This window comes from Apteryx mantelli, chromosome 14 (assembly GCF_036417845.1).
Source record: "Apteryx mantelli isolate bAptMan1 chromosome 14, bAptMan1.hap1, whole genome shotgun sequence".
Lineage (NCBI taxonomy): Eukaryota > Metazoa > Chordata > Aves > Apterygiformes > Apterygidae > Apteryx > Apteryx mantelli.
Window position 1 is genome coordinate 9,634,919 of NC_089991.1, and position 12,976 is coordinate 9,647,894.

Sequence of the window (12,976 nt, forward strand, 5' to 3'; positions counted from 1 at the left end):
CAGAGAATTTAGAAACCGCTAAAGACCTAATTTATTCAAAAATTTTCAGTGCCTCTGTTCAATTCCTCACAGGAGACTATTAATAGGGAGAAGAGATCAGAGGAAAGGGGTAAATTTGACCATCAAGAAGTAGCCAGAGAAACACAAGGCAAACGTTCAGTGGAGAAGGGGTCAGCTGGGGGCTTGAGGCCCTGGTGACTTCTATTACACTAAGTATCAGTATGTGGGAAAAAAAGGACAGGCATAACAGAGCTCAAGGATAAAAATACAGCTAATATTATTGTCACCAGTCTTAAGATACCAAGGATGTAAAGACAGGCAGTTTTGGAAGCAAATATACAAGACATATAAAAGTTTTAAGTTTAATTGTGCAGGAAAAAAGGTCAAAGTATTGTTGTGAACAGCTCAAACAAACATTTGCCTGAGAAGCTTAACCCAAGGGTGTCACTACAAGATGAATTTGCGTTAAAAAAAAAGGAAAGGAAAACAATACCAAAATTAGTACTATGCTGTTTTCTGTACCATTGCCTTGACAGCCAGTGCTGCTAAGCAGGCACTGATTGCAGCACTAACACAGTGAAAAGCAAGCAGGAGAAATGCGAGAGAGTCCATACAGCTCCAGAGACTTATTCAAAAACCCAGAAAGGAACGTGGCATCGCTGGACGTGCAGGCAGCCAAGTATCTGGACAGACAAGAACATTTTAGTTGCTACCTCTGACCATCAGGAGTGCTGATGAGCAGCAACCTCACACACGGACACCTCCCCGCCTACTCACTGGAGAGGAGCTGCTCCCCAGCAAATGCTACAGCAAGCAGTGTGGCCAGGACAGAAAATCAATACAAACAACTAGTGGACCATGTAACAGCACAGTGTACATGAAACAGAAAGAAAAGGGTTCTGATTGCCTCCCAGGACCACCCTAGAGAAGTATAGTACCTTTAGACGCGGAGATGTTTGCTGGGTTAGCAGCATGACAAGTCATACATATGTGCAGAGAGCATCGGAAGCCCTTGTTCTGCATGACCGTGGGCGGATACTTCTGTATGCACTCCTCATGGTAATACTTCCCGCAGAGGGGCAGCAAGCACCGTTTTACATCTTCCCCGCTACTCTTGCACACAAAGCAGGTATGGACGCCTGGAGAAAGAGCAGTAGACATAGCACCAGTCAGAGAGCAGAACTAAATGAAAACCTGCCACCTCCGCCAAGCTACATATTAGCACCGTACGACCTCCCAACCCACTGTATGTATCCCAAAGCACAGCTCTCTGCAGCAGGCTGGTTTTGCCTGCAGCTGCAATACAACTCCAAATGGAAACAAAGATTGTTATAATTGTGATCACAGGCTGGAGCTGGGGGAAGAGAAAAGAAAAATCAACAACTCCACTTAGATATTTCCCACTTTCCAGCTTGCCCTGGACTCATCTTCCCTACCACTCTTCTCTCTCTAATACCATATATAAATTTTCCCCTTCTCTTTCCCACCAGGCTCTGGGCATTCCCTTCTTCCTAACCCACCTGCCTGAAGAATATTTGTTCAATAATGAGACCAGTTAATTGGAAAGCGATCGTCAAACATTAAGCCAATAAGCAGAGAACTGAGAGGCAGTTAACGGCCCTACTGCAGGCATAAATACTGCAGTGAAGAAAGCGCCAGGTAAGCACACAGTAAGCTCCCTGTCCTTCTGCACTCACAAAGGCTGCCGTACCTGTGGAACACTCATTGCAGATGAATTTGCCCTTTGGCATCTCGGAGAGCCCAAGGCACTGCAGGTGGAAAGCACCACAGCACTGCGCCTCACACAGCAGCAATTCCCCTGGCTTCTCGCAGATCTACAGGGAAGGAAGCACACCATCAGCTCTGAGCAACCCCCTTCCCCGACTAGTCACAGACAGCAGCAGCAACCTGTGCATTGGCCAAGACTGCCAGCAGAGATCCTGCAGAAAAGTTCTGAGCTCTCCTTGATGCAATAAGTTTGAGCGGTTTCTGCACCACCACTGCCACTTGCTATCCAGTCCCTGCTACCATGCATCAGCTAAAATAAGTTATGCGTTGGTCATGTTTTCCTTTCTCACATCCTTAACTTAGCAGGATGAGACATGCTCACACAGGGAAGGCTCAGTTCAGAACAAGGGATGTTACCAGCTAAAGGACAGTCAAAGCCTCCAGAACTGCACAGCCCTCACACAGAACACAAAAAGCTGGTTAATTCTTTAAGAAGTGCCTTAAGGCTACCTGGTTAGCTGGGGCACTGGTGCATGCCAGAATTTACATGAGAAAACTTGAGGGTGGTAAAGTTTCAAAGACATCCCTTCAAGGACACTACCTGACACACGTTCTCCTTGAGAGCTGCTCCTCCTCCACGCTCCCCCTGCATCTTTTTGGACGAAGGCACTCCATGGTCATTCTCAGACCCCTCTTCATTACCCTCTTTGGGGCTTGCAGCAGTCCCATGAACTGATGTCTCCCCCTTAAAAAAAAAAATCCAGAATTGGGACTGTCAGTATTTCCTGTACTGACTTGCAAATTGCAAATTCGGCTAGCAAACACATACAGATTTGGCAGTCAGCCTGCGTACTGCACTACAGGCTTTGTTACCCACCCTGGAGAGAACACCCCTATACAACTCCACCAAAAGTTTTAAGAAAGGGAAGAAAAGAGCTCTTAGTTTATTAAATCATTAAATATATATATATATATATACATTCAATACAACTATTTTGCTATGAAAATGGAAAATCATGGCTGTGGAAGACAGATATTACCCTGCATAGAAACAAACTAGGCAGGCTGGAAGAGTCTGGAAATCATGCCCTCCACCCAACGCCAGAGAAGTGTCCCGCATCATGATGTCTGCTTGCACTGGAAATGCAAATAAGAACCTTCAAACAATCCTTACTGCAGGTTTCACCCAGCAAATGAGCTTATTTTCTCCAGGCTCTTCTCAGCTTGTACTACCCCTGTACAACACACCCACACAGGTACTCAAGGCCCACAGTACTATGAATTAGCAGGCCCACGCTAACATGAACAACAAGCAGGGCATTTACGCTACCCATCCTGCCTGAGGTGGCAAGTCTATAGTAAGCACTTGACCTGGGTGACTGGGACAGCACTGACTGTAACACCTAACAGAGAGCAAGCATCCTGCAGAAAGACAGACAGACTTTGCGTGATGGACACTCAGTCGCACCCACATGTGCCAAGTTGGCAGATTCTGCCAAAAAGGCCACAGCATTTCCCAAGGTGGAAGGATACCCTCTCACATGCATGCAGGACCTGCCCAGAGACTATTTATGGGGAGGAGAGCAGCAGCTGTGCTAAAGACACTGGTTGCCACCACAAGAAACTGTTCTGCAGCTGGCACATGGCAGAACATCCTTCGCTTTCATCAGGACAGATGATTTCAGCTAGGAAACGTGACCACTCCAACTTCTAAGCTTTTAGGTACAATCTAGGCAATACTTCTGCAGTCTTTTATGAGCCCCAGCTGCTACTCCATAGTGGATAAGCCTTACAGGACTTTCACCACTGCACCAACATATTGCTTAGGAACTGGCTAAGTTTAGAGAAGCCTGCCATGTTTTTTTTTTTTTTTTTTTTTTTAAATAACCCAGTCCACTGCACAGATAGCCAAGAGATCTCAATGGCTAGCCACCACTTCCTCCTTGGGTCACAAAGCCATACCCAGTGTATATCCAGACATGTACTGTACACCTTAAAGACCTTGTCAGGAATTCAAACTCCTGTCTGGAGTAGCAGCCATCATTCTCAATACGCTTGATGCTGCCCACTACTGGGTATCCAAATAGCAATCAGGAGAGGGAGCTTGACACCAGCTTCTGTATGGGAGAATACCAATTAGAATTGTTGTGCCACTGATGCTAGGACGCTCGGATGTGAATACAGCTTGCAAGCTGAACTAGATACACTCTGGACACATGATTAGCCTGGGCAAAACAAATTTTGGGAAAGTTTTATGTCCCTAAGTGGGAAGAACTTGGAGTTGGTATCCTGGTCAGATAATGTTGCTTCCCTCTGCTTGTTTTTCATTCCTTGGATGCAACAATATGCTTTCATTATGGGATATTTTAAAGTCATGTGAGTTCTGTGGAGCAACGAAGCACAGATGCACTGATGGTATATTAAAACACACAATGCAAAGATGAATGGTACAAACTTCCTTTATTGAGCACAAAAAAGCAAATTCCCAGCTACAAACTACTGCCAACCCAATATACCACACAGTGTACAACCTCACAGACTATTATCACAAATGCACAGGAAGGCCAGCAGCAATACAGCCTGTGGGAATGCTGAGAAAGAGCATTTAAGCCGCTGCCACCCTAACACATAGCCCTGGTGGAGGGACAAGAAAGGTCTCTACCACACTGGTATAAAGACCAGCTAACAACACTACTGCTGTCTACCTCTGTACCCAACAGCATCTTCTCAAGTGCTGCCTATGATACCTCTGTTCCTGCAGCCTTTACTTCTGCTAGCAAGGACACAGTCTGTCACAAGACAGCCCTCTGGCCCAAACGCTGGATTTGGTACCCTAAAATTCATGTGGTTACTTCTGCCTCGAGTCTGCATGCATTGACAGCCCTCTCTTCCACATCAGCCTGCAGCTCCAGGAGCAGCACTGGAGACCAGCGCTCCAGGGACTGGGTACAGCTCAGGTCCTCCTATTCCTACATTCGTGCTCCCTCTTCTGCTCAGCTCAGCAGTGACCTCGAGGTTGCAGGGGTCACTGTAACAAAGAACAAGAGCAGGGTTAATCAGCTACAGGTACTGGCAAACAATGTCAGCTACTGCTTCTGCTCACTCTGGGGCCCCAGGGTTGCAGACACACAGTGAGCTCAGCTCCCCTCACGGTCACTGAGGATCCACTTCAGGAGGTACAGGGTGCTGGTAAACAGGCGCCACTCCTGTGATTAATGGCACTAGCTTCCTGCTGTAGCAAAGGTTCAAGAGAGTCTTGGAAGGAGGGAAGGGGAGAGATTCAGACTTGCTACAGACAGGGATATGAGAGATTTCAAAGTGGTTCGTCTTTCTATCCTTCTGGCCCGCAGCTGCTAGGACTACTTGTTTTGAACCCTGATGGCCATGTTTCCTGTGTTAATGGAATGGCAGAATAAAATGCATCTAGAGTTATATAACATTAACCAGCAACCCTGTCTTCAGAGCTGGTAGCACTTGCTGGCAGCAAAAATGCTAACAACTGGGCCCACACTGTGCAGTGTGGCACAGCATGCTCTAGCCCTGATCTTTTCAGTCTAAATCCATCCTACTTTGTTCTACAAATATCTGGCCAATCTGCAAGTTTCACACACCAGAAACCTAAGTCTTATTTGAATCAAGGCTTCCTACAGCCACATAGGGAAGGGAATGTCAGAGCCAAGAAAGATAGGCAAGGCCAGATATTTGTGCTTTGAGAACAGGGAAAAAGGAATTGCCATCCAAGGCCATGACTCAAAAGAACCTGTCACACTGTTCCCCCTCTTCTCCCCTACCCAATGTGTGAGCACTGCAAAACTACATACCTCCTACAGAGGGCAGGTCTCTCATCTTGGGTCTTCTTCCAGAGCTATTTCTGCTGCTGCATCTGGCAACATCCTCCAGAGCCTGGCCTGTTCTTTGGCACAGCCTGACCTTGGCTCACAACCTTGACAACCATTTCAACAGCATTTTCCATCCCCTTCTCTCAGTCTCTTGCTGCCCTGATGTTGTGAACTTGCACTCCTGGCTCCATCGACAGGCAAGGACAGAGAAAGATGCCTAGTTCAGCCCAGCTGGACAAGCTTTCCTCTGCCCTCTTTTCCTCTGAAAGCAGCTGGATCCAAGACTTCACTGTGCTGTATCATCAGACCATCTATTTCTTCCAGCACCATTCAGCAGAAAGGGGGGTTCCTTGCCTGGCGTGTGGACAGTCACTTAGGGACCAGCGTGGTCTGAATTCCAAGTGAAAATGTAATTGCATCTCCACAGCACCCCAATACTCACCAGTACCCATGCACCCATCTAAGCCAAGCGGCTCAAGAGACCCACAATCACAGGGAAATGGATGCTGGTAAAAGGTGCCAAGCATTGACTTACTTAACTTCAGGTACTCAACACAGATGTCTAAGGCTGGAGGCAGTTAGACTCCCTGGCCTTCCTCTGCAGTGAATGGTGAGTGAGAAATTCAGAGCTTTGGCCTAGCTACCCTGGTGCTCTGAACTGCTCCCTCATTTCTTCCCTATAGAAGACACATGGATAATTTGCTCACTCTGAACTAAGCCAGCATCTTAGTGGGTGTCTAACAGCAGACAGTGTTAACTACCCCCCAGCATTGGCAAAGATATTGGTACAGGCTTCTTGAAACACGATTCCAGGTGAGCACACTTCAGAAACAACAGAATGACCTGTGCGCTAAAAACAGCACAGGAAGGATTGCCCAGCCCAGGGTTATTACCCCAAACTTTATCACCCCCGTCAGAAATGCCCTTCTCAAAAAGCAGTAGCAGCACACAGCAGGGTGGCTGGCGCTGCTCAGACAAGTGGTGTGCTGCTTGTGCTCTGCTGGAAGCTGTATAACAGTAACAAATATAACAGTATATGTCTATAATTGGCTCCTGAAATACATACTGACTATCCTGACAGAACAGCCTGCTGCTCAACCTGGGCCACTGGAAGAGAGGCGATGGTGGGAGGCCCAGAGGTGTCCCGCCTCTCCCAGGAAAAGTCTTGCTTCCCCTATACTTGGTGATACCTGGCTCATTCCTAAAAGGCAAAATGTGCTTGTCAGAGATATTTGTATGCCAGCTCTGCTGGGGTGCAGTAGAAGGGAGTTGCCCCAGTTATCCCTTTCTGTTGGATGGCAGGATGTAATGAGGGGCTCCTGCGAGCAATCACATATGGGTCCCCCCCATCCCCTCCTACATGGATCTTCAGCTCACCCTAGCATGCCAGGGGCATGCACTTCATACTGGTATGTAAAAATGGCAAGATTCCCACCACCAGCAGACAAGACATTTTACATCAAGAAGACCTTCTGAGGTGCAAAGCAAAATGCCAGGCAAAACCTGGTTTTATCAGATCAGAACAGCCTTTCTCCTGGAGAATTAGCTGAGTAGCAGCTTAAAAACTGAGCCTGAGTTAAGCAGTCACCATCAAATAACTACTAAAATCAAGGTGGTACCTTCAGCTTCAACCCCAGGCTCATGCCACTACATCAGTGGGACAAAGTCCCAACTGAAACGCCAACCTCACATTCAGCCAGCCAAAGACTACCTGGCCTTGTTTCTGCACAGTGCCCTGAGGAGCAGCAGACAGGTTACAGAGATCACAGCATGTAGGAAGACTCAACAGTACCTCAGAGTGTGGGGCCTCCCCCAGCCCTTCCTCGTTTCTTTCCTTCTTGGAGTGCATCGCAACAGACTGATGGCGCTGTCTCTTCCGCTTCCGCTGCTTCTCCAAGAGCTTTTCAGGAGCTGGGATGGGACAGAAATACCACTCAAGAAAAATGCAGAAATAACAACTCTCTTGCTACAGGCACCACCAGCAAATTCCACGCTCCTGCTGACAGTTTCAGGCTAGGTCCTACTGCCTTGGAGGCTGTAAAGCCTGGGGCAACATTAGCCTCCGGGCAGTCTGCCCTCTGTCCCGCAGCCATCAGAAGACTTGAATGACATTGATTCATACTAGTCTAAGCAGCTTCTGCTGAACTGCCAAAAAACATCACTTTGACTTTTCTGAGACTGTCCCCCAGCAAGAAAGAAGGTACCAACGCAAAGTTTAAATTAATAATCAAATGCTGATTTGATGCCTTCCCCCAACACACTGCAACAAAAACTCTTCTTACATCGATACCAGTGTGATGCCAATGCAGGGAAAAGGAAACAAAACAAAACAAAATGATACAATACAACTGCACAATTCTTCATGGGACAGAGCAGCCACTGTTGAGCCTGGTCACAACACACCATCAGGCAAAAGACACTGCATTGGTACAGGACCCATGGTGATGGGTTTCCTTCAAGCACCCAGACTAAAAACAGTGAACATCTTCCTGGAGAATTTTGAATCCTACATTTCTACTTTCCATAGGAGAGTCAGACAAAGCAGCACCTTCGATAAACGATCTCAGTACCTATATCTTCTGCCACTGCCTCAGCTGAGGCAAGTACCCTCTGAGAGCTCAGGACATGTAAGACCTTGCATACATGCTAAAGCCACAGGCACTAATCCAAACGGTATCAACAGTTTGCCCACATGGTCCTATCTTCACTTACCTTCTCCCAGGTCCGAGAAGTGGGCTGGAGAGTATAGCTCAGAGCTGTCACTCTCCGAAGGGCCAGTACCCTACAAAAACACAACACAGACACAATTCACCGGCTGCAATCAGATGCAAATCAGAGATGCACGTTCCTCAACCACTCAGCACTTTTACAAACAACTGCAACAAGTAACATTTCAGATCATAAATTCATCAATGATTGGAGACTGTACAAGAAAACATTTGGTTTCTGTGTTTGATACATCCCAAACGGAAAAGTCAACACTCTCTGGGAAGGGAGGAACGCCAAGTCTGCTGTGTCTCATGCTGGCCAGCATCACCTGCTGTTTCCTGAGCTCTTCTGGAAAGGCTGCTAACACCCTGCAAGTTACTGGGGGGTAGAGACTCTCTCTCCCGCTTTCACACCTGTATGGAGCCTAAGACTGAAACACACTGGCCTCTGCACTACTGCAGCCATAACTGTACCAAACAGGGAGAGAACAAAGAAAGCAAGACTGCTCTTAATAAACCTTAGGAACAAACCTTAGGAACCTTAGGATCAGTCTTGTACAGGTGCAACACTTGAAATAACTCTTTACAATTGTTTTTTCAAACCACGTCGTTGAATGAACTTTGAATATTTAGCAGAGAAGAGCTGCATTTTATTTAAAAATCTGAACCAAGCATTGCATACTGCATATGCGATATAACTCAAGCCTCCATCCTGCTACAAGCTCTACACTCACGTACCGTTCACCAGCCCCCTGGGGAGGGTAACAAAAGAAACACTATTCAGAGGAAATCTGACAGAAAAGGACAAAGCCTTCGGTTCAAGCTCAAGCTACAGTGCAGCATAATAGGGATTCCCTGTGACAGAAAACCCCTGCCCAGAACATTTCTGCTCACACCTCGCCAGCCAGCATTCAGACAGATCCTTTTCCCATACAAATCAATAGAGAGAGGAGGTTTTACAGCCAGAACTTCCCAATCCACATTACAAGTGGGGAGGGGTGGAGAACACCACCGTATCCAAGAGATTTCTTCATCATAACACAGCAACCAACACCTTTGGGAAAGGTGGACCTTCCCTCCTGGACCACAGCCACAAAAAAAACACAGTCCGTTGCATCGCATGCCTTGTTCAGGAGAGTGTGCTATCTGGGCTCATTTTCTATCTAGCCTTCAAAACACTGGGAAGGAAATACCTTCTTTTGGGGAGTCCACTCCTTCTTTGGCATAAAGGCAGTGTCCAAATCATTGGATTCCAAGAGCTTTTTAGTGGGCTTCCTTTGACGCTTGCTTTCAAAGTTTCCTGCAATAAAACTCTTTTTGTTAGATAAATGAGGAATTTCTTCAATCAGACTAACGCCATTAAACAAATACCAACAAACAGTTCAAAACTCTCAACCTGCTTCACCTTGTCTTCTGGACTGTAAGGTCTTTGGGCAGAGATGCCAATTATCTGCATCTGTACAACTTTCACAAAAATGGACCTCCACCTGCTGTGACCTTCAGGCATACTTCAATATTAAATATTTAAACAAAAATCTATCCACAGAAGACAGACTATGAAGTTAATGCCAGCAGATAACACAGGCAGTGCAATTCAGATTATAATTTCAGAATCACTTTGATCTGGCATAAGTCAGTCCTGCTACAGATGTAGCCCTGCCTCCTCCTGCTCCCACTCCCCCACCACTCACACCAGCACTCATGCTAGGTATGGTGAGCAAGCTAAAGGCCCTGATCCTCGTTAAGTACTACCTGGGGAGGGAAAAAAATAAAATAAAATAATAATAATAATTTCAACTGCATCAGTTTCCAGATCCTGCTCAAGCTTTTTTGCTGGCACTCAGGAGGTAACAAGCAACCAGAATGTAGACCATCCACTGATTTAGGCAACAGTGTAAACTTGAAACGACCAGGAAGTTATGGTGCTATGAAGCGCAAGTCAATCCACAGAAACAGCCTACTCATACCCTATTCATCTGCTTCCTTTCTCATCCTTGGCTATGTCTCCCCTGTGACACACACCTCTGCTTGCACTGCTTATGCATCAGATGCCTAATGAAGGGACAACGCGACATCACTCTCAAGGTAAGCCTCCTGCCCACAGCTTGGGCTGTTTCCTTTAGCAAGAGAGTTTTCTTAGAAGTGAGAACAGCTGTGTGCCCTCTGCTTACCGGCTGTCGGTTCCTACTGCTGCACTCTGTACTGTTCTCCTGCATCTCTAACCTCGGGTTCACGTCCCCATTTTTCCCTCCTTTAATCCTCTCCAACTTTCCATTTCCTTTTGATGCCCACAAGTCTCCACAAAAAGAGCAGGCTAACTGATTTCCTTGTGTCTGTACCTTCCTGCCTGCTCAATTTCCTGCTTGGTTTATTTTCACAGTAGGCCTGTAGAACAGACACAGCGTTGCCTACAAGTTAGCGCAGCCAGAACACCAAGGCTTCTACCCTGGACATATCTTTAGACACTACCAGAGAACATACTGTTAGGTGTACTCTGATACTGACTCTGTTGAAATGGAAAGTCTATCAGATCACAATCTCTCTTCATATACAGTGCCTTGCTGAATGCTAGTGCCCTGGCCTGCAGTCACACGCAGCTGCTGGTGCAAGTCTCTGATTTCTTCAGATACTTAAAACCTCTAAAAAATATAATAATAATAAAGTTCAGGAGGGAGTTCTGTGCTACAGTTCCCTGAGCTCACTATGAGACCAAAAGGTCCAGCCCATTACCTGTGCAAAAGATCACACTTTGCACATCAACTGCAGCACAGCAATGCTCATCCGAAATGTTTTAACTACGAGACTCCGTCAAGCTAAAAATAACGTAACTGTTCGCAAGCACAAGGCAAGCAAAGATGACAAGGATTCAGAAAAGGAATCATGGCTATCTTCATTTGGATAAAGGGGCACTCTGAGCCTTCTAGTGTATGATGTCTTCAAAAGGAAGACATCACACACTAGAGAATGCTAAAACCAAAAATGTAATGAATCAACTCACTGGGACACCCACTTCACCTGTCCTCTCCCTTTCAAACACTAGTAACAGTCACTGAATGCAGCAAAGCAAAAAAACAACCTTTTTCACTCTGACTGGAGCAACAATTTCCACTGAACTTGTGACATGTTCACTTATGTGAACAGAATCACACAACCCCCAACTTACCTGTTTTCAGGAATCTCTCCTCTGCTTCTGGAGAAGCAGAAACTTCAGAAACATCTGAGGAAGACAACACCAGCTCTGGCAAGTCTGAATGTCCTTCTAAAAGTTGGTCAGTGGGATCAGTGGAATGGGATCCTAGTTCTGACAGGGAGCACACTGCTTCAAGGATTGGAGGGGAGTCTTTGGTTGAAGATGGAGTTGAAACCAAAGGGCTCTGCCCTCGCTGGGCATCACTTCCAGGACTGCATTGCGCAGGAAGCCCTCCTTCAAATTCAGACTTCACCACAGAATTCACCTAACGTAGCAAAACGTGGAGATGAAAGCATTATCCTGCACAGCACTGCACATACTAAGAAAACTCAGCAAGCAGGAAGGACACAAACCAGAGCCCTAGGGTAAGAGCCATGAAGAGCTTATTTGCCTTAACCTACCTTCTGTAATTGCTCCTGGCCCTTCTTTGATTTTTTCTTGGGTGCAAATATGTGATCATATTCTTCTGCGTATTCCAGAAGCCGTTTACTTGGCTTTCTAAGGCGTTTCCTCTCTGAATGTACTAAGAAAAAGGAAAGCAGCTTCAAGACTATGTTTCTGAGAAGATCACAAGACAAAATTCTCCTTATGATCTGTAGAAAATAGCTGCTCCTGCCTTCTCTTCCAAAGGCTCCATGTGGAAAGAGCCCTGTGACTTCATTCCCTTTGATACAGCCTTATAATCTTGGAGCTTCATATTTTTCATAATCCTGACGTAGCAGGTAGGATTTTTAAGGACCTAAGAGACTTCAAGCAGGAATTCAGCAGGTGAGAATTCAAAAAAACATTAGCTATCCGACTGACTGAGAAGCTCCAAGGAATTTCGCCCATCTCCTTAGACAAATGACATCTAACCTTCTTGCAGTACGTTCACCCAAACCTAAGCCTGTTTGGCAACTCAGACTCTTCACACTACTTTTCCTGTTAACCCAAACTCCCTTGGTTTTAGTGTGGGGGCAAAGGAAAAACATTACTTTCTCTAAGACAGTTCAGTTACTAGTTTCACTAGTAACACATAAGCCTAGCTCCTTCCGTTTCCTCCCTAGCATCACATCCTCTTCTACACTACAATGCTACAAGAGCCTACAATTCCCACTTGCTGCTGCCAGCCTGTTTATTCCCTTTGCTTCCCAACAGATTCTACAATCAGATCAGGATGACCAGGGAGTGAACAGATCAGTCTGCAGCAGACTGGAAGCTCTTCAGGGTCAGGTGTCTTCTGTAAGTTTGAACAGCACTGCACCTTCACAAGGGGGAAAATCCAGTAACGGGTATTTCCCCAGTACAAACATAACCACCTGTGCTATACTACCTCACAACACCTTGACACTTGTCAAGTTTCAAAAAAAAGAGCCCTGACACTCTATGCCAGCTCTGCTTAGCAAGTTTCAGAAGCAAGATGATGTAAGTTTATTTCTTTTTGTCACTTTCTGGAGTATCTCTGACCAAATGACTCTTTTTCACCTTGATTTATTTTCAGAATTATTAAACAGTATTCTCAAAAGATGGCT

At 46.1% G+C, this 12,976-nt stretch overlaps 1 protein-coding gene across 2 annotated transcripts in view; it reads right to left on the reverse strand.

The window, feature by feature from the left end:
- NSD1 (nuclear receptor binding SET domain protein 1) overlaps positions 1-12,976 on the reverse strand; it is a 70,389-nt gene that overhangs the window by 28,329 nt on the left and 29,084 nt on the right. For both annotated transcript variants that reach the window (XM_067304688.1, XM_067304689.1), the window contains 8 exons: positions 11,867-11,988; positions 11,439-11,730; positions 9,469-9,575; positions 8,280-8,349; positions 7,360-7,478; positions 2,330-2,473; positions 1,712-1,835; positions 939-1,139 (listed from right to left, as the gene is read on the reverse strand). In XM_067304688.1, the coding sequence (XP_067160789.1) occupies positions 939-1,139; positions 1,712-1,835; positions 2,330-2,473; positions 7,360-7,478; positions 8,280-8,349; positions 9,469-9,575; positions 11,439-11,730; positions 11,867-11,988 (1,179 nt within the window). The remainder of the gene's footprint in view (positions 1-938; positions 1,140-1,711; positions 1,836-2,329; positions 2,474-7,359; positions 7,479-8,279; positions 8,350-9,468; positions 9,576-11,438; positions 11,731-11,866; positions 11,989-12,976) is intronic.